Source organism: Heterodontus francisci, chromosome 7 (genome assembly GCF_036365525.1).
Source record: "Heterodontus francisci isolate sHetFra1 chromosome 7, sHetFra1.hap1, whole genome shotgun sequence".
Lineage (NCBI taxonomy): Eukaryota > Metazoa > Chordata > Chondrichthyes > Heterodontiformes > Heterodontidae > Heterodontus > Heterodontus francisci.
In genome coordinates this window covers 15,191,528-15,217,297 of record NC_090377.1, presented here as the reverse complement: position 1 = coordinate 15,217,297, position 25,770 = coordinate 15,191,528, and the positions used below count along the sequence as shown (strand labels likewise).

General features: G+C 44.4%; 2 protein-coding genes across 2 annotated transcripts in view; one reads left to right on the top strand and one right to left on the bottom strand.

Moving 5' to 3' along the window:
- The window catches only part of iqcb1 (IQ motif containing B1), a 59,562-nt gene extending 50,014 nt beyond the window's left edge, over positions 1 to 9,548 (bottom strand). The window contains exons 1-3 of the mRNA XM_068034828.1: positions 9,418 to 9,548; positions 7,117 to 7,232; positions 1,587 to 1,749 (exon numbers count right to left, since the gene is read on the bottom strand). Coding sequence (XP_067890929.1) covers positions 1,587 to 1,749; positions 7,117 to 7,232; positions 9,418 to 9,461 — 323 coding nt within the window. The 5' untranslated portion in view covers positions 9,462 to 9,548. The remainder of the gene's footprint in view (positions 1 to 1,586; positions 1,750 to 7,116; positions 7,233 to 9,417) is intronic.
- Positions 9,549 to 12,039: 2,491 nt separating this feature from the next.
- eaf2 (ELL associated factor 2) overlaps positions 12,040 to 25,770 on the top strand; it is a 34,459-nt gene continuing 20,728 nt past the window's right edge. Inside the window, exons 1-3 of the mRNA XM_068034829.1 lie at positions 12,040 to 12,453; positions 18,800 to 18,894; positions 22,762 to 22,898. Coding sequence (XP_067890930.1) covers positions 12,351 to 12,453; positions 18,800 to 18,894; positions 22,762 to 22,898 — 335 coding nt within the window. The 5' untranslated portion in view covers positions 12,040 to 12,350. The remainder of the gene's footprint in view (positions 12,454 to 18,799; positions 18,895 to 22,761; positions 22,899 to 25,770) is intronic.

Below are 25,770 nucleotides of genomic sequence, written 5' to 3'. Positions count from 1 at the left end.
TGGTTACCTAGAGTTGAATCTCAGGGTTCAGCTGGTGAATCTATCAAAGGGGTTCAAGAAACATTATAAATCAAAAGAATACAAATTAAAGCTCTTTACCATTGGTTCAGCTAACTTGACAAGCAGTCTGTAAGAAGACCTACTAGTGCTCCTCTATTTTGGGGAGACTAAACGCAGGTTCAGTGATTTATTTGCTGAACATCTCCATTCAGTCTGCTAGCGTGACCCTCAGCTTCCAGTCACTTGCTATTTTAATTCTCCCATTCTGGCCTTGGCCTCTGTTTTGTTCCAATGAAGCTCAATGGAAGCTCGAGCGACAGCACCTCATCTTTCGATAAGGCACTTTGCAACCATTCGGATTCAACACCAAGTTCATCAATTACAGATTATAATCACTGCTCCCATTTTTTTTGGACAGCAGGTGATGGTATTGATTCTGCTGATGCCATTCACGTCTTTTATTTCTTTACTAGTCCCATTACTGCCCCTTTTGCCTTGCTCAATCATCCCTTTTGCCATTTCATCACTCCTGCCGTCACCCTATAATAGAGCTTCCCATTTTGTTCTTTCCTCCCCCCCACACCTTTTCCGTCTCTGTACTTTCTTGAAAAATAGTACATCTCGAACAGTTTCCAGTTCTAATGAAAGGTCATCAACTTGAAACATTATCCTTGTTTCTTTCTTCATAGATGCTGCTGAGTATTTCCAGCATTTTCTATTCACATACCAGTGCTTTGTTCTGACCAGATGAGTAGTTTGAACCAATTAAGTTAACAACTCACTTGTACGTACATTAATGTGGTAAGGGACCATGAAAGAAAATTTATCACAGTATTAGATCCTCTTCAGAGATAATAGGGCTGATTCTGTGGTTGAGTGCTTGCAGGGAGCAGACCTGTTATTTCCATAGTCAGAATTCACTATACTCACTGTTTCAAAAGCACCTGACTACAAAGTCAACGCTACTGACTTGTGTTGTGTATTATTTATATGTTAATATATAGAATGGACTGTGTTACAAAGCAACAGAGGGTGGGATTATGTCAGAAACCAAAGCTTTAACATTTTACTGAAACAAACAAAATAATGAACATGCTCCAATGACCCACATCAGTGGGTCAGCTTGCTTGATTTGAAAAAATAACTTCTAACTAGGTACCTACATTGCAACCTGCTGACTTTGGACAAAAGCCTGTCGAGTCAATTTCTGTGTAAAAACCCTACAGTCAGTGTATCTTACTATCCCTGTGTTCACAACTAGAGGAGGGGTCTATAGGAGACACCCCCTGCCAAGCGCCAAGGCTTCCCAACATAATGGGCATAAGGTGATAAGCGATTACTGAATCTAATAAATCACTTACAGTTTTCAGTCTTTGGTGAGAGGCCAATATTTAACTTCTCTTTTGAACAACCTTATGTTTCAGTGCATTTTTGAAAAGAACACTTTGGTTTAAATATTTAAATGCAACTCTTGCCCGAATCCTTTCTGTGGAAATGTGTTATAACAAATTTTTTTTTTTTACTGAACCAGAACTGTAAAAGAAATGTAGAGCGGAATATCAATTATAGACGCTTGCCTACTTTACCTGAGTATCTCTGCCAACTCTACAGCTGTGAACCAGCTTCCTGGGATGTTGCAGTAATCTTGTCTAAGCACCAGTACGCAATATTGAATTAGGTCATAATAATAAATATCCTCTTTTAACTTCTGTAACTCTTTGCTTCCTAAGGGAGGTCCTTTCAGGATTTCTGTAAAAGACATATGGCAAGGTTTAAAGGGGAATGGGTTAATGCTACACTAGAAACAAAATCTTAAACTATGCTGCAGAATATGGAAACATTACAGTGCAGCCTTCTGCGTACCATTTACAATTCTGAGGGGATTTTATAACAAGCTTAACCATTATTTGCTCTTAACAGATTCAGAATACTACTAAAAAAAAGTCTGTGGCCCTAAGCACCATCATTGCAGCCTTCATAGTAAAACCTTGAAGTCTATATGTGCACTTTAACTCAGCTCCCTCACACTGATCAAGCTTAACCCGGCTCCGTTCGAGAGCATCACTATTTGCCATTCAAATAAAAGAATATACGATTGCTCTGTCCACCACTGAATTCCATCCAGAGGTCATGATGGGCATCAACCTCAACTGAAACTAGTATGCAAAGCCTTCTTGCCCACTCCCCTCTCCAGGTCTAAGTGATACCTAGAATCCAACCCAAAGCTGTCTCAACCTTCCCGGCACGTATTGCTCCCGGTCCTAGAACAGCCACGCAAAGAAACCTGGATACATATTCCTGCCAGCACTGAAATACAAAGGTAAAATGACTGCATAAAATATTTCCAGTAAACACCCAAGTGTACACCCGAATATACTACTGACTCAAAGAATATACAAATGTATAGTTGGGCACACAATGGGTTCATAAAATATGTATATGAATGTGCTAAATAGTGGCATTTAATATATACATCAATAACTTGCATTTATATTGTGCCTTTTACTGAGTAAAATGTCACAAAAGTGGAATAAAACAAAATTTTACTCTGAGCAACATTAGGAGATGTTAGGAGGGGTGACCAAAAGCTTGGTCAAAGAGGTAGGTTTTAAGAAGTATCTTAAAGGAGCAGAGAGGGGTAGAAAGTCAGAGAGGTCTTGGGAGGGAGTTCCAGAGCTTGGGGCTCAGCAGAAGGCACAGCCGCCAATGCCGGAGGGATGAAAATCTGGGATGTGCAAGAGGCCAGAATTGAAGGAGCATAGAGGTCTTGCAGGGTTGCAGGACTCCTGGAGGTTACAGAGAAAGCGAGGGTCGAGGTGATGGAGGGATTTGAAAGCAAGTTTTTTAAAAACCGAGGTGTTGCTGTTCCAGGAGCCAGTATAGGCCAGCAAGCACAGTGGGTGATGGGTGAACAGGACAGTGTGGCGTGCATTAGGACATGGGCAGCAGATTGGATGAGCTCAGGTTTGTAGAGGGTGCAAGGTGAAAGTCCAGCCAGAACAGCATTGGAATTTATGAATGAACTTCATTGAGAGTCCAATAAATAAAACTATATAAAAAGTTCAAAGACAGAGAAGCTGAAGGAATAGAAAGTTTTAGGAATTGGGTGTAGGTCTCAGTTTCAGCTTAGACTGAAGTGATGAAAGTCTCCTCTGCTTGTCAGCTACATCAATCATGTGAAATGAATCTGGATGGTCCCAATCTACTTCTTAGTAACCAGAGTGTCTGGCAGGAAGCTACCATTAATTTGACATAAATTGGAAGCAAACTCACATTCTCAGAGAAGCCAGATGGATGGCTGGTGTGGGTAAAGAAAATGTCATGTTGCTACAGGGCAAGGCATTCTTAAGAGGTTAAGGTTGACTTATTCTGACAGGACCTTAACAGAACACAATAAAGAAGGCTTTACTATGCAGCTGGCATTTCTGAGTTAGAACCGGCATTAGATAGAGAAAATGGCAAAGTGTAATGCCATATCTGCTGCTTGTTTAAAACAGTACAGCTTTCACTTCATGAAGAAAAATTATGGCAAATTATAAAGAGAAAAAGATAGATTACAGTTCAGGAATAGATCCTTAGCATCAATACACCTAAATTAAACATGAGATGCACTTCCGACCATCACAAAGACTGCTGACTTCCACCTTTGTAACGTCACCTATGCTTATCTGATGCTGAAACCCTCATTCATGACCTTGTTACCGCTAGACTTTACTATTCTATCCACCATAAACTTGAGCTCATCCAGAACTCTGCTGCCCATATCCTAACACGCACCAAGTTCTGTTCACACATCATTGCTATGCTCACTGACTTACATTGAGGCATTACCTGAGCAGGAGCCAATCAAAAATTCTCTTCCTTGTTTTCAAACCCTGCCATGGCCTCACCCCTCCCTATTTTTATAGCCCTACAACACTCGGACATCTCTGTGCTCCTCCAACTCTGGCCTCTTGCGCATCTCCAATTTTAATTAGTCCACTACTGGCAGCTGCGCTTACCGTTGCCCAAGCCCTAAGCTCTGGAGTTCCCTCCCTAAACCTCTCTGACTTTCTATCTCTCTCTCCTCCTTAAGGAGGTCCTTAAAACCTACTCTTTGACCAAGCTTTCAGTCATCTCTCCTAATATGTCCTTATGTGGTTCGGTGTCAAATTTTGTCTGATGACACTCTTGTGAAGCATCTTGGGACATTTTACTATTTTAAAGGTGCTATATAAATGCAAGAATCTGTCTTTACAGATGCTGATTTCTTTTTAAAGTTTGGATCTCCAGCATTTCTTTTTATCCACATGTGGCACAGTGTGTTCCAAATTAGTATTGGGTTGAGAAGAGATGAATAAAATGCAGAAACATGCAAATGTTTGAATCACACCTGCAGAGTAAAAAGGCAGGTTGATGTCTGACAGGTTCTAAGTAGCTCCAGCATTTTTCAGTTTTTAATTTCAAATAAAGCTTCAACTACACAGGCTATGGTATCATCCCAACCACTCAATGGCCTGGAGACTGGTTGACACCATGCCAGTTTTACTACAGTTAGACAATAACTTATATATATATATAGTGCCTTTAACATAGTAAGACATCCCAAGGCATTTCACTGGAGCATTAACAAAATTTAACACTGAGCAATATAAGGAGATATTAGAGCACATTTGGTCAAAGATGTAGGTTTTAAAAGAGCATCTTAAAAGAGGAAAGAGTGGTAGAGAGGCTGAGAGGAAGAGGGAAGAAATTTCAGAACTTACAGCTTTGACAGCTGAAGGGACAGCCAGCAATTGTGCAGTGATTAAAATCGAGGATGCTCAAGAGGCCAGAATTAAAGGAGTGCAGATATCTGGGAGAGTTTTGGGATTGGAGGAGCTTACAAAGATAGGCAGGGGTGAGGCCACGAAGGGATTTCAGAGCAAGGATGAGAATTTTAAAATAGAAATGTTGCTTAATCAGGAGCCAATGTGGTGCGTGTAAGGACACAAGGTCATTCAAAACTCTGCTGCCCAAGTTAACGGAGGATCAAAAATGGGAGGCCAGCCAGGAGTGCGTTGAAATAGTCAAGTTTAGAGGTAACAAATGAGGGTTTCGGCAGCAGATGAGCTGCGATGGAGAGGAGTCAGTTGATGTTTTGGATTTGGAAATGCGTTGTCTTAGTGATAGCACAGATATGAGAGAAGCCCATCTCGGAGTTAAACTTGACACCAAGGTTGTGAACAGTCTGGTTCCGCCTCAGACAGTTGTCAGGGACAGTGGCTAGGGAACGGAGTTTGTGCCAGGGACCGAAGACAATGGGTGAGATTTTAACTCACTCAAAACTTACACACAGTTAAAATTGGACCCAATGGCTTCAATCTTCCCAACATTGATCCAAACCTGGTCAATTTAATCCTACACCAGTCAGAATTTGACATTTAATTTGAAGACCATATCTGAAATGCACACTTTGTTCTCGGCATTAATCAAGCATGAAGGTTGAATGCTTACTCCAATTTAAGGTGATTGGCAAAAGAAGCAACGAAGACAGGAAGATATACCTTTTTTATGCAGCGAGTGGTTAGGATCGGGAATGCACTGCCCGAGTGACATGGAGGCAGATTCAAATCGAGGGCTTCAAAAGAGAAAAACTTTGCAGGGCGACAGGGAAAAGGTGGGGGGAGGGAACTAGGTGAGCTGCTCTTGCAGATTGCCAGCAAGGCCACGATGGTCCAACTCTGCTGTAACCATTCTATGATTGTATGATAGTACAGAATGTGAAACTCAATACCACATGGAATAGTTGAGGTGAATAGTGTCAATGCATTTAAGGGGAAGTTAGATAGATACATAAAGGAGAAAGGCATAGAAGAGCATGCCGATAAGATTAGATGAAGCTGGGTGAGAAGAGGCTTGTATAGAGCATAAACACCGGAACAGACCAATTGGGCCTAATGGCCTTTTCTATAAATACCACGTCATTCCATAATTTCTCTGAGCTAAGAATGCAGAAAATCAGTCAGTTTTCCTACTACTGATTGCTATTCAGTGACCAGTGTGGACACTGGGTGAGGGGCAGGGTGGCATTTGGTTAAGATGCCCATCAACATAGACAGAAATCATAGAATAGTTACAGCGCAGAAGGCGGTCATTTGGCCCATCGTGTCCGTGCCAGCTCTCTGCAAGAGCAACTCAGCTAGTCCCATTTCCCTGCCCTTTCCCTGTCGCCCTGAAAATTCTCTTTCTTCAGGTGCTTATCCAATTCCCTTTTGAAAGCTATGATTGAAGCTACCTCCACCACACTCTGAGGCAGTGCACTCCAGATCCTAACCACTGTCTGAGTAAAATGTTTTCTGATGTCACCATTGACAAAAGAACCAATCTCCTTAAATTCATGCCTGCTGTTCCTCGACCCTTCCACCAATGTGAACAGGTTCTCCATATCTACTCTGTCCAGACCCCCTCATGATTTTGAACACCTCTATTAACTCCTCTTAACCATCTCTTCTCTAAGGAAAACAACTCCAGCTTCTCCAATTTATCCAAGTAACTGGAGTCTCTATTCCCTGGGACCATTTTCATAAATCTTTTCTGCACCCTCTCTAATGCTTTCACTCCTTCCTAAAGTGCAGTGCCTAGAATTGGACACAATACTCTAGTTGAGACTGAACCAGAACCATAAATTCCTTGCTTTTATGCTCTATGCCCAGGATTTCATATGCCCTTTTAACCACTTTCTCAACCTGCCCTGCCACCTTCAACAACTTGTGCACATATATCTCCAGGTCTCTGTGTTCCTGCACCCACTTTAGAATTGTACATTTTGTTTCATAGTGCCTCTCCTCATTCTTTCAAAACATACCACTTTGCAGTGCTCTGCATTAAATTTCATCCATCTATTCTATTAGTCTGCCTATGTCCTCTTGAAGTCTATCACTATTCTACAAAATATATAGTCCTGCATGCACGATCTGCACTCATAGATGAATGAAAGCTACCTGGATAACAGACTGGAGGGTAACAGCAAGCACGACACTTACTCCAGCCGGAGTCAGTACTTCCTGGAGAGTTAGAAGGAGGGCAACTGAAGGGTAAAAGATACAAGAAAGTGTGATGTTGCTTGATTTTGTAATAATGTAGTCAATTTCTTACCTTTCAGCTTTAGTAGCAGTGTAGGAATCTTATCATTTGAGCTTTCTGCAACTTCAGCTGCCAAGTTAAAAATTTGGGAATCCACTCCTTGATCGAAACTACCTGTGGCTCCACCGCTGATCATATAGCATAAAATGAGATACTTTTATCAGTGAAAAATTCAATATAACTGTTCACAGCATAAAATACAAAACAGATTTTTTAATTCTTTCATGGGATGTAGGCGTCGCTGGCTATGCCAGCATTTATTGCCTGTCCCTAATTGCCCTTGAACTGAGTGGCTTGCTAGGCCATTTCAGAGGGCATTTAAGGGTCAACCAAATTGCTGTGGGTCTGGAGTCACATGTAGGTCAGACCAGGTAAGGACAGCAGATTTAGGGCAGCACAGTGGCGCAGTGGTTAGCCCCGCAGCCTCACAGCTCCAGCGACCCGGGTTCAATTCTGGGTACTGCCTGTGTGGAGTTTGCAAGTTCTCCCTGTGTCTGCGTGGGTTTTCTCCGGGTGCTCCGGTTTCCTCCCACAAGCCAAAAGACTTGCAGGTTGGTAGGTAAATTGGCCATTAGCAATTGCCCCTAATATAGGTAGGTGGTAGGGAAATATAGGGACAGCTTGGAATGTGGTAGGAATATGGGATTAGTGTAGGATTAGTATAAATGGGTGGTTGATGGTCGGCATAGACTCGCTGGGCCGAAGGGCCTGTTTCAGTGCTGTATCTCCAAACTAAACTAAACTAATTTCCTTCCCTAAAGGAAACCAGATGGGTTTTTTAAAACAATTGACAATGGTTTCATGGTCACCATTAGACTAGCTTTTTAATTCCAGATTTATTAATTGAATTCAAATTTCACCATCTGTCGTGGTGGGATTCAAACCCGTGTCCCCATAGTGTTAGCCTGGGCTCTGGATTACTAGTCCAGTGACTAGCTTCTTGAACCGCTGCAGTCCATGTGGTGTAGGTACACCCACAGTGCTGTGGAAGGGAGTTCCACGATTTTCACAATGTAAAAGAACAGTTTCGGCTGCAAAAAACTTAACAGTTCCTCATCTGTCACAGAGAGCCGGGAGAATCCACTTTACATGGGCAAGAGTCCTCTCTTTGGGATGTCTTGATGTGAAAGGCTGTATATAAATGCAAGTTCTTTCCTTCTTGGACTTGGGGCTCCCCAACAGCAATGCGATGAATGATTGGCTAGAATTTCTTTAGGGGGTCATCTTTGGCTCAGTGGGTAGCACTATTGTTTCAGAGTCAGAATGTTGTCACTTCAAGCCCTATTCCCAAGTCTTAAGCACTAAATCTAGGCTGACCATCCTGTGCAGTACTGAAGGAGTGCTGCTCGGTCAGAGGTGTCACCTTTCTGATGAAACACTGAATCAAGGCTGCCTGCCCTCTCAGAGGGTCATAAAAGATCTCACAGCAGTATTTCAAAGAAGAGCAGGGGAATTATCCCTGATCTCCCGGCCAAAGTTTATCCCTCAATCAACATCACAAAACATGGATTATCTGGCATTATCACAGTGCTGTTTGTGGGAGCTTGCTGTGTGCAAATTGGCTGCGACGTTTCCTACAGTGGCTACACCTCCAAAGTACTTCACTGGCTGTAAAGCAACTTGGGTCACCCTGAGATCATGAAAGGGGCGATATAAATGCAAGTCTTCCTATGCAGACAGGTTGAGCCCACGACCTTCCAGCTCAGGCTGATGTTTTTGGGGGCATTCTGAGGATGTGAAAGGCGCTGTATAGAATTATGGAGTTCTGATGAAAGGTCACAGACCTGAAACATTAACTCAGCTTCTCTCTCTCCACAGATGCCGCCTGAACTGCTGAGTATTTCCAGCACTTTCTGTTTTTATAGAATCATGGAATTGTTACGGTGCCAAAGGAGGCCATTCGGCCGGTCGAGCCACTGCCAGTTCTCTACAAGAGCAATTTAGTTAATCCCATCCCCCCCGGCAACCCTCAAAATGTTCTCTCTTCAGGTGCTTACCCAATTCCCTTTTGAAAGCCAAGATTTAATCTGCCTCCACCACAAATATAAATGCAAGGCTTTTTAAGCCTTTGGGCCAGTTCTGATGAAACCTTAGCTCTGCTTCTCTCTCTCCACAGATGCTGCCAGACCTGCATTTCTTGTTTTTCCCAGCATCTGCAGTATTTTGCTCTTAAATGTAATCTTTCAGGAACTCCCCGGCCTGCAATGCCACGGGAAGAAGGGCAAGAATTGTTTCTATATAAGGAGGAGGAGGAGCAGCGCCCAAGGCCTCTGCCTCACCTTTCCCGCAGCCAATAAGTCTAGGAGACCCTACCCGTTGTCCGAGTCCGGTGCTGACCGCTGGCAAGCTCCAGCCATCCTCCCCCAGGCCACCGCCTTTCTGCTAGGCCGCGGCCAGAGCCGCGCCTCGGGTTTCCAGGGCAACGCTTCACATCAGCACATTCGACACGATTTCCATCGTCCTCCTCTGATTCCTCACTACAATAAAAGCAACCCCCCCAAGATACATTATTACAATTTTATTCTTAAATAAACTAATAACTTATTGACTACAAAAAGTTGAGAAACTGACGAATCGGCGGCTTGGATTTTTAAAGCCCCCATGTTGTTCAAGTAACTTGCTCTCCAAGAATTACCAATAGGGCAATATTTAGGAGGGATTATGGTCCCAAATTCAATAATCAGGTTTTAAGGCTATTGAGTAGGTTATAATATTGGAATTAAATGTCATAGAATGACACAGTGTAGTAACAGACCATTGTGTCTGTGAAAGAGCTATCCAAATAGTCCCATTTCTTCTTGCTCTTTCCCTATCATCCCCTTTATGTATTCATCCAATTCCCATTTTTCCAGTTGCAATTTAACTGTATAAAACAATATTAGTCTCAATACTTTTTGTTTCATATAATTTTTTAAATGTGAAATTTTAAGTAGTGTTGGTATAATTGAAAAGAGGAAAATTCAAGATAAGGTGGGCAGTAAGTAGTGTCAGCTGTGCCTCAACAGTAGCATAAAGTCACATACAGCACAAAAGAAGGCAATTCAGCCCATTCAGTCCATGCTGGCTCTCCGCAGAGCTATGTAGTCAGTCCCACTCCCCGGCTCGAAATTCTCAGCCCTGCAAGTCTATTTCTCTTAGCTGGCCATCCAACTTCATCTTGTAGTCAGTAATCGTCTCTGCTTCCACCACATTTGTCAGCAACAAGTCAAAGGTCATTACCACCCGCTGCCTAAAAAAGTGCTTCCTCATATTCCCCCTGCACCTTTTCCCCAAAACTTTCAATCTGTGTCGCCTAGTCCTTGTACCATTAGTTAATGGGAACTGTTTGTCCTTATCTAACTTATCTAAGCCTGTCATAATCTTGTACACTTCTATTAAATCTCCCCTCCATCTGCTATGTTCTAAGGAGAACAAACCCAGCTTTTCTAACCTAACCTTGTAACTAAAATCCCCCATCCCAGGAACCATTCTACTAATTCTCATCTGCACCCTCTCAAGGGCCCTCACATCCTTTCTAAAGTGTGGTGACCAGAACTGGATACAATACTCCAGTTGGGGCTGAACCAGAGTTTTATAAGGTTCAGCATAGCTTCTCTGCTTTTGTACTCAATGTCTCTATTTATAAAGCCCAAGATCCCATATGCTTTACTAGCCACTCTCTCAATACGTCCTGCCACCTTCAAAGATCTATCTATACACATGCACCCCTAGGGCCCTATGTTCCTGCACACTCTTTAGAACAGTGCCTTATCAAATGCTGTCTTAAAATCCATATAAACAACATCACTTCATCAACCTTCTCTGTTACTTCATCAAAGAATTCAATTATATTGGTCAAGCACGATCTGCCTTTTACAAAACCATGCTGGCTATCTTTAAGTAACTCAAACCTCACAGAAACACATAATTGTTTCAGTGCAGAAGGAGGCCATTCAGCCTCCTCGTGTCTGCACCGGCTCTCTGAATGAGCATTTCACCTAGTGCTACTCCCCCGGCTTCTCCCCATAACCCTGCACATTCTTCCTTTTCATTTAACTGTCTAATTCCCTTTTGAATGCTTCAATTGAACCTGCCTCCACCATGTTCTCAGGCAAATGCATTCCAGATCTTAACCACTCGCTGCATGAAAAAGATTTTCCACAAGTCGCTTTTGCTTCTTGTACTAATTACTTTAAATCTGTGCCCTCTCATTCTCGATCCTTTCACTAGTCGGAACAGTTTCTCCTTATCTACTCTGCCAGACCCCTCATGGTTGTGAATAACTCTCTCAAATTTCCTCTCAGCGTTCTCTCCAAGGAAAACAGTCCCAACTTATCCAGTCTATCTTCATAACTGAAGTTCCTAATCCCTGAAACCAGAACGTTCCTGAAGAAGGGTCACTGACCTGAAACGTTAACTCTGCTTCTTCCTCCACAGATGCTGCCAGACCTGCTGAGTATTTCCAGCATTTCTTGTTTTTATTTTATGATCAGCTGAGTGTCCTCCTTCTGTGCTTTAATGATTCATTTTTTTAAAATTGCCCATTCCTAATTACCCTTGAGAAGGTGGTGGTGAGCTGCCTTCTTGAACTGCTGCAGTCCTTCCGACACCAACAGTGTTGTTAGGAAGGGAGTTCCAGGATTTTGACTCAACCATCTTTTGGTCCTGACGCTAAACAGAGGCCTTATCTGCCCCGTCATGTGGATGTAAAAGATCCCAGAGCACTATTTCAAAGAAGAGCAGGGGAGTTCTCCCCGCTGGTGTTCTGACCAATCCCTCAACCAACGAGAAAAGTACATGTTCTGGTCATTATCATTTTATTGCAAATTGGTGCTGCATTTCCTGTAATAGTGACTTCACCTCAAAATACATCATTGACCTATGGGAGGGCCTGAGGATGTGAAAGGCGCTACAGAAATGCAACTCTTGAGCAACTGGCCCACTCTGGTCACGTGAGCTACAGGACCGCCCACGCCAGCCTCTGGTGACGTCAGCACGCATGTGGTTTACGTCAGAGTGGCGCGGCCAAATATGGAGAGACAATATGACAATCGTGACTTGATCGACAACAAGATGAACCAATCAAAAATGGGAGCCTCCCCAACGGGCCGCGTCAATCACATGAGACAACCAATCAGAGTCCGCAGAAAGGGCGGGGCTTGTGCCTTTGTCCCCTCCCCTTTGCGCCGTAAAGTTTGGTGGAGCAGCGCCCGTGTGAGACGAGGGTGCTTTTAGTTGCTGGGGAGAGTGGAAGAAGTGATCTGAGGATGAATGGAGGAGCTCTCTCTCACTTTGACAATAAGGAACACGTTTTAAAGCTGGGCGGTAGCTTTGACAGGCAGCCCAAATGCGGCTTCCACACCATCCGATGTAAGTAGCCGTTTGCAGGCAGCTGGTTTGAGGAGCGCTCTGTGAATGCGCCCCCTGGGTGTGGGATGAGGGAAATGTGGTGATGGGGGCTTGGGCAAAAGGGGCTGCAGAGGGGAGGGGGCTGAGGGAAGAGGGGCTGTATAGGGGAGGGGACTTGGGGAAGAAGGGCTGTGTAGGGGAGGGGGCTTGGGGAAAAGGGGCTGTGTAGGGGAGGGGGCTTGGGGAAGAAGGGCTGTATAGGGGAGGGGGCTTGGGGAAAAGGGGCTGTGTAGGAGAGGGGCTGTATAGGGGAGGGGGCTTGGAGGAGAGGAAAGGGATCTTTACGGGGAGGGAGGAGGGGGCTCGGAGGAGAGGGAGAGGATCTTTACGAGGAGAGTGGAGGGGGCTCGGAGGAGAGGGAGGGGATCTTTATGGGGAGGGAGGAGGGGGCTTGGTGGAGAGGAAGAGGGTTTTTACAGGGAAGGAAGAGGATTGGGGAGAGGGGCGTTGTAGGAAAGAGAAGGGCTTGAGCAAGAGGGAACTTGGAGAAGGGAAGAGGGAGAAGCTCTAGGATGAGCAATGATGAAGGAAGAAGCATTTGGAGGGGGAATATTGAAGGAGGTTGGAAGAGAGGATGCAGAGAGATTTACAAGAATTGTTCCTGAGATGAGACACTTCAGTTACGTGAATAGATTGGAGAAGCTGGGATTGAATAGGGAATGGTGTAGGGAAGAATAGAAAGAAGCATTGGGATGTAGCGGTGAAATACTGATTATGGAGAAGCACTAGGAGGAGGAATGGAGAAGGGAAGGAATAAAGAGGCACAGCTTAGATGATGTGGAGGGAAGGACCACAGACGAAGGAAAGTAGGAAGAGGAACTTTGAGAGGAGGAACGGAGCAGAAGGAGTTTGGAAGGAGCGGAGTTGGAATAGGGAAGGAGGAAGGTAGAACAGGAGGAAGAGTTGGAGAAAAAGTGGAGAGGTAGTGAAGGAAAGGGAGAGGGAGATCAGAGCACTGAAAGTGTTGGGGAAATCCTGGTTTCAGCTGTTTGTATTGCATATGTGACTCATATCCTATGACTATTTGTTACATTTTATGTTTGAATTAAGAATTAGTTGAGCAATCAAAATGCTGGATGTACATGTGATACGTGATGGCTCAGTAGGCAAATGTAATAATAGGACTGACCTAATACAGACCAGCACATTTCCAAGCTAGATTTTAATCTCTGCTTTAGGATATTTGTAGGTAGGCTCAGTGCCTAGAGCTGGGGAGGAGGTTAGAAAAAAGTCAGCCAGAAATCCTACTGCTGATGGTTTGCTATTCAATGTAGCCTTTCAGAAAATGTTCGTGGCTGGGTGTGAGGCAATTACGGGATTGATTAGTGGCTAATGTCATCTTAAAAGCAAAATGCTGTGGATGCTGGAAATCTGGAATAGAAACAGTAAGGGCTGGAAATACTCAGCAGGTCTGGCAGCATCTGTGGAGAGCGAAACAGCTGGATATGACTTTTTTATTAGAACCGGTGAAGAAGGGTCATATCCGATTCCAAACATCAACTCTGTTTCTCCCTGCACAGATGCTAATGTCATCTGTTGCCTCAGATAGTTACCGTCTTGTATTACCTTAAGTATCTGTTGTGGTTAAAATGACACACAAAATTAATCCTGCTTGCCACTCCATGCCCCATCCACACGCCCCTATCCCTTCCTGAATTGCCTGCTGCTGTTCAGTGTCAAGGCTGACAGCAGATAATGACAATAGAGAAATAAGTCATTTGTCTCTTTGCTAGGGAAATCAGAAACTAAACCCAATGCCCTGCTCTCACCCCATTGCCCTGCATCTTCCTTTTGCTTAAATATAAATTTCCTTTAAAAGTCACAGTGATCCTAACCTCTCCTCAATCTCTTACTGACCTTTTTTTATTTGTACATGGGATGTGGGCATTGCCCATCCCTAATTGCCTTTGAGAAGGTGGTGGTGGTGAGTCACCTCCTTGAACCGCTGCAGTCCGTGTGATGTAGGTACACCCACAGTGTTGTTACGAAGGGAGTTCCAGCATTTTGACTTAGCAGCAGTAAATGGCAGTGTATGTCCAAGCCAGGGTAATGTGTGACTTGGAGGGGAGCTTGCAGGAGATGGTGTTCCCATGCATCTGCTGCCCTTGTCCTTTAGGAAGTAGAGGTTGTGGATTTGGCGGATGCTGTTGAAGGAGCCTTGGCAAGTTGCTGCAGTGCATCTTGTAGATGGTACACACTGTAACTGCAGCTAATTTTAAATTGATGACAGCCCCCCTTGTCACTGACTCCCCAGCTAGAGGAGCAGACTACCCCCACCCCCCCTTCTCCATTGACTCTGTCAAAACTCTGTGCGATTTTAAAAACATTTATTAAATCTTCTGTTAGTTACATAGGAACAGGAGTAGGCCACTCAGCCCCTCGGGTCTGCTCCTTCATTCATTTAGATCATGCTGCTCTGTATCTTAACTCCACCTACCTGCCTTGGATCTGCAACCCTCAATACATTTACCAACAAAAATTAATCAATCTCCATTTTTCAATTTTCACTCGATCAGGCCCCCCGCCTTTCCTCTCCACCGATCAGCCTCAAAGGCTTTTGGGGAGAAAGTTCCAGATAGCCTTCTGTGTGAAGACATTCTCCCTGATGTTGGCCCTTAATGGCCTAGCTCTTACTTGAAATTTATGCTCCATTGTTCTGGACTCCCCCACCCAACAGAGGAAGTGTTACTTTCTATCTACCGGATCAAATCCTTTTAATTATCTTTAAAATCTCAATTAGATCACCTTTTGTGCATGAGTGGAAATGGCCCCCTTATCCCCAGTCTCTCTCCATCTGGTGAGGTACTGGACTGAGTCTGGTGCCTGCAGAATTGTATTCCAGCAAGACTATGGTGCCTTCAGGAGCAGAATAAAATTAGCAATTAGGAATTCCTCAATTCCATCCATTTTTTGTTTCTTGGAAACAGTTGTTTTAATGGAAATCTGAGAGGTAGGTTAAATCCAACCTATTCTTCGGGAATATGAAGCCTGCTGACTCTGTCTATCCTTTCGAGAGGGAGCTAGACCAGTTCCTGACTGGGGCACAGATCGCATCATATAGAATGCAAGTATCTGTGTGATCTGGACTGGTTTCGATTGCCAGAGAGTGGGTGGGGGGTCCAAGAGGAATTTTCCAGAGTATTGTTTTCCCTTCTTGTCCCTGTGTTGTTTATATGTTGCCTCTCCTGGGAGATCACGTGGGTGAGCAGGGATGGGGTATGGAAGCTTTTATTCATGATCTGGCAATTGTGGTGTGAGGCAGGCTTGATGGGTCAGCTGTTCTTTTACTGCATGGCAATTTTGTAAGTGAAACAGAAAAATGTTCACCAGCTCACCACCTCCTCCAACTTGGATTCTGCACCACACCCCACACCCTTTTTTTTTCTAAATGCCCCTTCCAGAAGCATTAGCATGTCTTGACCCAAGCAGCCATCCTTCACATGAGCCCAGTCAGCAAGTGTCAGCAGCTATGTAGACAGATTTTGGAAAGATGTAAAGGTAACAGGGTTGTAGTGGTGGGTGATTTTAACTTCCCCAATATTGACTGGGACTCACTTAGTGCTAGGGGCTTGGATGGGGCAGAATTTGTGAGGAGTATCCAGGAGGGCTTCTTGAAACAGTATGTAGATAGTCCAACTAGGGATGGGCCATTCTGGACCTGGTATTGGGGAATGAGCCCGGCCAGGTGGTCGAAGTTTCAGTGGGGGAGCATTTCGGGAGCAGTGACCATAATTCCATAAGTTTTCAGGTACTTGTGGATAAGGATAAGAGTAGTCCTCGGGTGAAGGTGCTAAATTGGGGGAAGGCTAATTATATCAATATTAGGCAGGAACTGAAGAATTAGATTGGGGGCGGCTGTTTGAGGGTAAATCAACATCTGACATGTGGGAGTCTTTCAAACGTCAGCTGATTAGAATCCATGACCAGTGTGTTCCTGTGAGGAAGAAAGACAAGTTTGGCAAGTTTCGGGAAGCTTGGATAACATGGGATATTGTGAGCCTAGTCAAAAAGAAAAAGGAAGCATTCGTAAGGGCTGGAAGGCTAGGAACAGATGAAGCCCTTGAGGAATATAAAGACAGTAGGAAGGAACTTAAGCAAGGAGTTAGGAGGACTAAAAGGGGTCATGAAAAGTCATTGGCAAACAGGATTAAGGAAAATCCCAAGGCTTTTTATACATATATAAAGAGCAAGAGGGTTACCAGGGAAAGGGTCGGCCCACTCAAGGACAGAGATGGGAATGTATGCGTGGTGCCAGAGGAAATGGGCGAGGTGCTTTGCATCAGTATTCACCAAGGAGAAGGACTTGGTGGGTGATGAGCCGAAGGAAGGGAGTGCAGATAGTCTGAGTCATCTCATTATCAAAAAGGAGGATGTGTTGGGTGTCTTGCAAAGCATCAAGGTAGATAAGTCCCCAGGGCCTGATGGGATCTACCCTAGAATACTGAGGGAGGCAAGGGAAGAAATTGCTGGGGCCTTGACAGAAATATTTGCATCCTCATTGGCTACAGGTGAGGTCCCAGAGGACTGGAAAATAGCCAATGTTGTTCCTTTGTTTAAGAAGAGTAGCAAGGATAATCCAGGAAATTATAGGCCGGTGAGCCTTACGTCAGTGGTCAGGAAATTATTAGAGAGGATTCTTCGGGACAGGATTTACTCCCATTTGGAAACAAACGAACTTATTAGCGAGAGACAGCATGGTTTTGTGAAGGGGAGGTCGTGTCTTACTAATTTGATTGGGCTTTTTGAGGAAGTGGCGAAGATGATTGATGAGGGAAGGGCGGTGGATGTTGTCTATATGGACTTTAGTAAAGCCTTTGACAAGGTCCCGCATGGCAGACTGGTGCAAAAGGTGAAGTCACACGGGATCAGAGGTGAGCTGGCAAGATGGATACAGAACTGGCTCGGTCACAGAAGACAGAGGGTAACAGTGAATGGGTGTTTTTCTGAATGGAGGGATGTGACTAGTGGTGTTCCGCAGGGATCAGTGCTGGGACCTTTGCTGTTTGTAGTATATATAAATGATTTGGAGGAAAATGTAGCTGGTCTGATTAGTAAGTTTGCGGACGACACAAAGGTTGGTGGAGTTGCGGATAATGATGAGGATTGTCAGAGGATACAGCAGGATATAGATCGGTTGGAGACTTGGGCGGAGAAATGGCAGATGGAATTTAATCCGGACAAATGTGAGGTAATGCATTTTGGAAGATCTAATGCAGGTGGGAAGTATACAGTATATGGCAGAACCCTTAGGAGTATTGACAGGCAGAGAGATCTGGGCGTACAGGTCCACAGGTCACTGAAAGTGGCAACGCAGGTGGATAAGGTAATCAAGAAGGCATACGGCATGCTTGCCTTCATCGGTCGGGGCATAGAGTAGAAAAATTGGCAAGTCATGCTGCAGCTGTACAGAACCTTAGTTAGGCCACACTTAGAATATTGCGTGCAATTCTGGTCGCCACACTACCAAAAGGACGTGGAGGCTTTGGAGAGGGTGCAGAGGAGGTTTACCAGGATGTTGCCTGGTCTGGAGGGCATTAGCTATGAGGAGAGGTTGGAAAAACTTGGATTGTTTTCACTGGAACGACGGAGGTGGAGGGGCGACATGATAGAGGTTTACAAAGTTATGAGTGGCATGGACAGAGTGGATAGTCAGAAGCTTTTTCCCAGGGTGGAAGAGTCAGTTACTAGGGGACATAGGTTTAAGGTGCGAGGGGCAAAGTTTAGAGGGGATGTGCGAGGTAAGTTTTTTTTACACAGAGGGTGGTGAGTGCCTGGAACTTGCTGCCTGGGGAGGTGGTGGAAGCAGATACGATAGCGACGTTTAAGAGACATCTTGACAAATACATGAATAGGAAGGGAATAGAGGGATGTGGGCCCCGGAAGTGCAGAAGGTGTTAGTTTCGGCAGGCATCAAGATCGGCGCAGGCTTGGAGGGCCGAATGGCCTGTTCCTGTGCTGTACTGTTCTTTGTTCTTATTTGACTTGGGAAGGTGGGGCGTCGCACTGAGTTTGATCCTATCCTTGCCTGACACCCACAGGTGCAAGGGGTTATCGGGTACCCTGGCTGCTTTTTACTCTTTTTTTTGTTTTTAAAGCTTTCATCCAAAGGGTTTGAGAGCCTTCTATCAACCAGTGAGATCGGCTAGTTTTTTTTATATATATGTGCCAGGCATCGAACTTGGGTTCTTCCCTGTCTACATGGCTTCATATCATGCCTGGCAATAGGTGCCTCGTTTATTTGAGGGAGGGGTTGCAGTCTGCCTGGGTCCTTGATCGTTGTTAAAATATCCTTGCTTCTTCGTTCCAGATGATTTCAAACCAGCATCCATTGACACGGCATGCGAAGGTGATCTCGAAGTGGGTAAAGGGGAACAAATCACCATCACCTTGCCAAACATAGAGGTACGTATGCAAACTGATCTTGATGTTGGCATCCTGCTTATTCACACATGAATTACCAGGGGATTGGGTGGGAACAGGAGGTAACACACTCTTCTTTCATTGCTGGGAACGACTTTTCAAATCCATCCCAGATTAATGCTAAGTCCTAGTCAGGCAACACCTGGAGGACTGTGAGCAGGTCTGGGCACCACACCTTAAGGATATACTGGTCTTGGAGGAAGTGTAGTATAGATGTAGTATAGTGTTCAACCTTGCCCGTCTAAAAGCGAAGACCAAAGTACGGAAAGTCCTCATCAGGGAACTCCTCTTTGCTGACGATGCTGCATTAACATCTCACACTGAAGAGTGTCTGCAGAGACTCATCGACAGGTTTGCGGCTGCCTGCAATGAATTTGGCCTAACCATCAGCCTCAAGAAAACGAACATCATGGGACAGGACGTCAGAAATGCCCCATCTATCAATATCGGCGATCACACTCTGGAAGTGGTTCAAGAGTTCACCTACCTAGGCTCAACTATCACCAGTAACCTGTCTCTAGATGCAGAATTAAACAAGCGCATGGGAAAGGCTTCCTCTGCTATGTCCAGACTGGCCGAGAGAGTGTGGGAAAATGGCGCACTGACAGAGAACACAAAAGTCCAAGTGTATCAAGCCTGTGTCCTCAGTACCTTGCTCTACGGCAGCGAGGCCTGGACAACGTACATCAGCCAAGAGCGACGTCTCAATTCATTCCATCTTCGCTGCCTCCGGAGAATCCTTGGCATCAGGTGGCAGGACCGTATCTCCAACACAGAAGTCCTCGAGGCAGCTAACATCCCCAGCATATACACCCTACTAAGCCAGCAGCGCCTGAGATGGCTTGGCCATGTGAGCCGCATGGAAGATGGCAGGATCCCCAAGGATGCATTGTACTGCGAGCTCGTCACTGGTACCAGACCCACCGGCCGTCCATGTCTCCGCTATAAAGACGTTTGCAAACGCGACATGAAGTCCTGTGACATTGATCACAAGTCGTGGGAGTCAGTTGCCAGCGTTCGCCAGAGCTGGCGGACAGCCATAAAGACGGGGCTAAAGTGTGACGAGTCGAAGAGACTTAGCAGTTGGCAGGAAAAAAGACAGAACCGCAAGGGGAGAGCCAACTGTGTAACAGCCCCGCCAACCAATTTTATCTGCAGCACCTGTGGAAGAATCTGTCACTCTAGAATTGGCCTTTATAGCCACTCCAGGCGCTGCTTCACAAACCACTGACCACCTCCAGGCGCTTACCCATTGTCTCTCGAGACAAGGAGGCCAAAGAAGAAGTAGTATAGATTTACCAGAATGATACCTGGACTGCAAGGGTTGAATTAAGAGGAGAGATTACACAAACTAGGGCTGTATTCCTAGAAGGGTGATTTCATTGAAGTTTAAAGATTTGGTGAACTCATAGGGTACATAGAGAGAAACAATTTTTTGCTGGTTGGGGAGTCTAGGACTAGAAAGCATAGTCTAAAAATTAGGGCCAGACATTTCAAGGCTGAAGTTAGGGAACACTTTTACACGCAAAGAGTGGTAGAAGTTTGGAACTGTCTTGCACAAACGACAATTGATGCTGGACAAATTGTTATTTTTAAATCTGAGATTGATAGATTTTTGTTAACCCGGGGTGTTAAAGAATATGGGGGCAAAGACGTATGTGGAGTTGGGTCACAGATGAGACATGATCTCACTGAATAGCAGAACCATCTTGAGCGGCTAAACGACCTGTTCCCGTGTTCCTATAAAAGACACCGTTTTCTGTGTCTTGAAGCCAGACTGCAAAATTGCATCTCCATGTGGAACTAAATTAACAGTGGCACTTGGAGACCAGAGCAATGGATGGATGGTATGGAGAATGGAAATTTGTCCTGTCCTGCCAAAGGGGGAAAATTTCTTTTGGTCCCTTTGAGCTCCAACCTTGCTTTAATTTAAAAACTTGCATCCTTATTTTCAGATCCTTCCGTGGCCTCTCTCCTCCTTATCCCTCTAACCTCCTCCTGCCCTACACCCCTGCAAGATCTCTGCGCTCTTTTTGATCTCTTGTGCATCCCCAATTTTAAGCACTCCACCAATGGCAGTCGCAGCTTCACCTGCTTAGACTGAAAGCTCTGAAATTCAGTCCCTGGACACCTCCTTGTTACTTTTTTCTCCTCTTTAAGATGCCCCTTAAAACCTACTTATTTGACCAAGTTTTTGGATCATCTGTCTGAATTGCTTCTTCTGCAGCTTGGTGTCAAATTCTGTTTTCTACTGCGAAGTACCTTGGGACGTTTTACTAAATATAAATATTTGTATATAATATTCAAAATGCTCCATTTTAATTATATCTTCAAGCACAGAATGTTGGCATTGTATGTATATTGTGAACTGGTCTAATTGTGAATATAACAGTAACTGCACTTCAGAGGTAACTAGCCCGGCTCCCCTCGAGCCTCCTCTCACCTTATTTCATCTAACCTGATCAGCAGTTCCTTCTATTCCTTTCCCACATGTATTTATCTAGATTCTCCTTAAATGAATCTAAGCTATTTGCCTCCACCACTCTGTGGTAACGTGTTCCACATTCTCACCACTCAGTAAATTTCTCCTAGGTGTCAAATTTTGTCTGATAACTCTCCTGCATGAAGCACCTTGGGACATTTTACTAAATTAAAGGTGTTATAAAATACAAGTTATTGTTGCCGGAAACATCAACCTGTCTTCACCATTTGCAGGACCCACCAGCTTCTGGCATTTACCCTTGGCGTGACCTCACCGGAAGCTGCCACCCTTTACTTTTATAATGGATTATACTGAATTTTATTCTCAGATATAAATCTCCGTTTCCATGTGGAGATGAACATTGATCGCATTATCTGTTGCTCTAATGTTTTCTTCCCAGAACAGCAAAACTACAGAATTTTTCCATACTCTCTGTTCTCTTCAGACAATTTACAGTCTTTTGAAACCCAAATTGAGAATATCCAACTACTTGCTAACTTACCTTTTCTCTTTCTTCCAGTTTTGGTGCTCTGCAGATTTGACCCTTTTGCCTTGGTTTTTCAGTTGGGATGAGAATTGGGGGATTCCTTTAGCGAAGGAGATACAACGCCTATCTAAGATGGGAGACTCTGAACCATGGTCTTTTGCCTCAATCGTCATAATTGTAACTCTGTGTGTCAACCAGTCACCAAGTTTCTCAATTCACTTCACAGAGACCTGCATATCATAGAGCACAGAAGGAGACTGTACAGTCAATAGTGCCTGTGCTGGCTCTTTGGTAGTTCTATAAAATTAGTTCCACTTCCCTGCTTTTTCCCCGCAGCCTTGCAATTTTTTCTCCCCTTCAGGTATTTATCCAATTCCCTTTTGAACGTTATTATTTAATTTGCTTCCACCATCCTTTCAGGCAGCGCATTCCACATCGTGACAACTTGCTGTGTAATTTTTTTTCTTTTCCTGATGTCCCCTTTGGTTCTTTTGCTAATTATCTTAAATCTGTATCCACTGGTTAACAAACATTCTAGTACTAGAAACAGTTTCTCCATATCTACTCATGTCTTTCCTTGCAACCTTATAGAATCATAGAATGATAGAGCACAGAAAGAAGCCATTCGGCCTATCGTGTCTGTGCTGGCTCTTTGAAAGAACTATCCAATTCGTCTCACTCCCCTGCTCTTTCCCCATAGCCCTGCAAATTTCTCCTTTTTCAATTATTTATCCAATTCCTGTTTGAAAGTTACTATTGAATCTGCTTCCACCGTATTTTAGGTAGTGCATTCCAGATCACAACGCCACATACTTAATGCTGGTCTCAGTGTGATATTTCTTTTCTTTCCAAACTGAAATGACTGCCTTTACTTAAACAGGGTTCAACGCCACCCATGTCAGTGTTTAAAGGCTCAAAGAGACCTTACCTGAAGGAGTGCATTCTCATAGTAAATCACGACACTGGAGAATATCGACTGGAGAAACTCAGCAGCAACATCACGGTGAAGAAAACCAGGTGGGTGGTGCGTGCTGCATGTGTTGGTGCAATACCTGATGGCCAGTGTGCCCTCCCACTTTCTGGCATTGTACCTCTCTACATCAATGGGCAAGGATCACCTTTCAAAAAAAAAAATACATTGCAATAAATGTGGACCATTAAATGGAATTGACTGTAAAATGAGTTTGGGCATTCTTAACCCAGTTCTTAGTCAGAACTTGTAGAGGGTGCAGAGGAGGTTTATTAGAATGATACCAGGGATGAGAGATTTTAGTTATGGTATGGTCCTTCCTAGAGAAGGTTAAGGGAGGCTTTAATAGAGGTGTTCAAAATTCAAACATTTTGAAAGAGCAAATAAGGAGAAATTGTTTCCACTGGCAATAGGTCAGTAACCAAAGGACATAGATTTAAGATAATTGGCAAAAGAACCAAGGGGAGATGAGAATTAGTTTTTTTAATGCAGCAAGTTCTTATGATCTGGAATTCACTGCCTGAAGAGGTTTGGAACAGATTCAGTAGTAACTTTCAAAAGAAATTGGATAGAAACTTGAAAAAGAAAGATTTGCAGGGAGAAAGAGCGAGGGCATGGGACTAATTGGGTAGCAATTTCAGCAGCCAGCACAGACATTATGGGGCCCAATAGCCTCCCTCTGTGCCATATGATTCCAGTGGGGGCTTAAACCTATCGTGCATATCCCTAATTCACAAGAACACACATGAAATAGAGCAGGAGTCGACCATATGGCCCATTCAAAACGATCATGGCTGATCTTAGGATTCAACTCTACTTTCCCACCCGCTCGCCATATTCCTTGATTCCCTGAGAGACCAAAAATCTATCTATCCCAGCATTAAATGTATTCAATGATGGAGCATTCACAACCCTCTGAGATTTCCAAATGTTCACAACCCTTTGTTATTATTGGCAATCTCACTCAGAGGCCCCAGATGGATTGGTTTGAGAAATGGGAAAAAGTTATACTGGAGTAGTCGGGGTGGGGGTGGGGGGGTGGGGGTGGGCACTGCTATGAGGTTAGAATGGGGCGGAATAGAGCAAGTGTATCTATTAAATCTCATGAGGCTCGAGGCCGACAGTGGGTGCCGGAAGTGGGAAGAATTCTATTCTCTAGCGCACACACCCTTACCTTAGTGAGCAGAAAAAAATTGAGTCATACTTTAAAACTTAACACCCTTAAAGTTAAGATGTAGGGGGTTAGAGGTTTGGACACTGTCCAACTAATTGGCTTTACAAGTAATTTGACCACATAAGTCTGTACATGTTCATCTGTACTTGCACAGAATAACTAAGTTTTGTTTTATCTTAATTTTCTTCCTCTGATATCACCTAGAAATGTCTCAACTTAGCTTAGTTGGTAGCCCTGTTGTTTAAGGGCCTGAAGCCACATCAGTGCACAATCTAGGCGGCCACTCCAGGGCAATGCTAAGGGAGTGTTGCATTGTCCAAGGTGCTCTCCTTCAGATAAAAGGTGAAATGAGACCCTGTTCGCCAGCTTAGGCAATGTTGAAGATTATATGTCACTTTTGGGGGTAAAAGAACAGGGACTTCTCCCAGTATACTGGCCAACATTTGGCCCTACATTGGCATAAAACAGTATAACTGGCCATTCATCTGGTTGTTCGCGAGATGTTGTTGCACAAAAATGGCTGCTGCATTTGCCTACATAGGCACTCTTAATGTGTGTGAGGTGCTACCAAAATGTTGGTACCCACTATGGCCAGAGGCAGTGTCCATATGCACATTTTATTATCTTCAAGTGCCCTTCCTAATCACCCTGACTACCAAATGACCACATTGTCACTTGACGAGGATAGGATTGAGGTTTGGAGCTAGCACTTTGAGTCTGCAAACTCAATTTTGAGCAGGATGGTCCCAGTCTGTATTATCGTATACAGATATTAATTGGAAGTGTATTAAGACTTAAGCTCATATCTTGAAGCTTTTTATTTTATTCAGTCATGGGATGTGGGCGTCGCTGGTTAGGCCAGCATTTATTGTCCATCCCTAATTGCCCTTGAGAAGGTGGTGGTGAGGTGACTTCTTGAACTGCCTCTGTCCTTGGGGTGTAGGTACACCAACAGTGCTGTTAGGAAGGGAGTTCCAGGATTTTGACCCAGTGACAGTGAAGGAACGGCGATATAGTTCCAAGTCAGGATTGTGTGTGGCCTGAAGAGGAACTTCAGGTGGTGGTGTTCCCAAGTATCTGCTGCCCTTGTCCTTCTAGGTGGTAGTGGTTGTGGGTTTGGAAGTTGCTGTCTAAGGAGCCTTGGTGAGCTGCACAGTGGTGGAGGGAACGAATGTTGGTGGATGGGGTGCCAGTCAAGCGAGCTGCTTTGTCCTGGATGGTGTCGAGCTTCTTGAGTGTTGTTGGAGCTGTAGCCATCCAGGCAAGTGGAGAATATTCCATCAGACTCCTGACTTGTGCCTTATCGATAGTGGATGGCCATTGGGAAGACAGGAGGTGAGTTACTTGTCACAGAATTCCCAGTCTCTGACCTGCTCTTGTAGCCACAGCATTTATGTGGCTGGTCCAGTTCAGTTTCTGGTCAATGGTAACCCCTAGGATGTTGATCATGGGGGATTCAGCGATGGTAATGCCATTGAACATCAAGGGAAGATGGTTAGATTCTCTCCTGTTTGAGATGGTCATTGCTTGGCAGTTAAGTGGCAAGTAACATTGTCGCCACACATCGACCCAAGCTTGGATGTTGTCCATATGCAACAAGACATGGACATGGAATGCTTCAGTATCTGAGGAGTTGCAAATGGTGCTGAACATTCTGCATTCATCAATGAACATCCCCACTTCTGACCTTATGATATAAGGATGGTCATTGATGAAGCAGCTGAAGATGGTTGGGCTTGGGACAC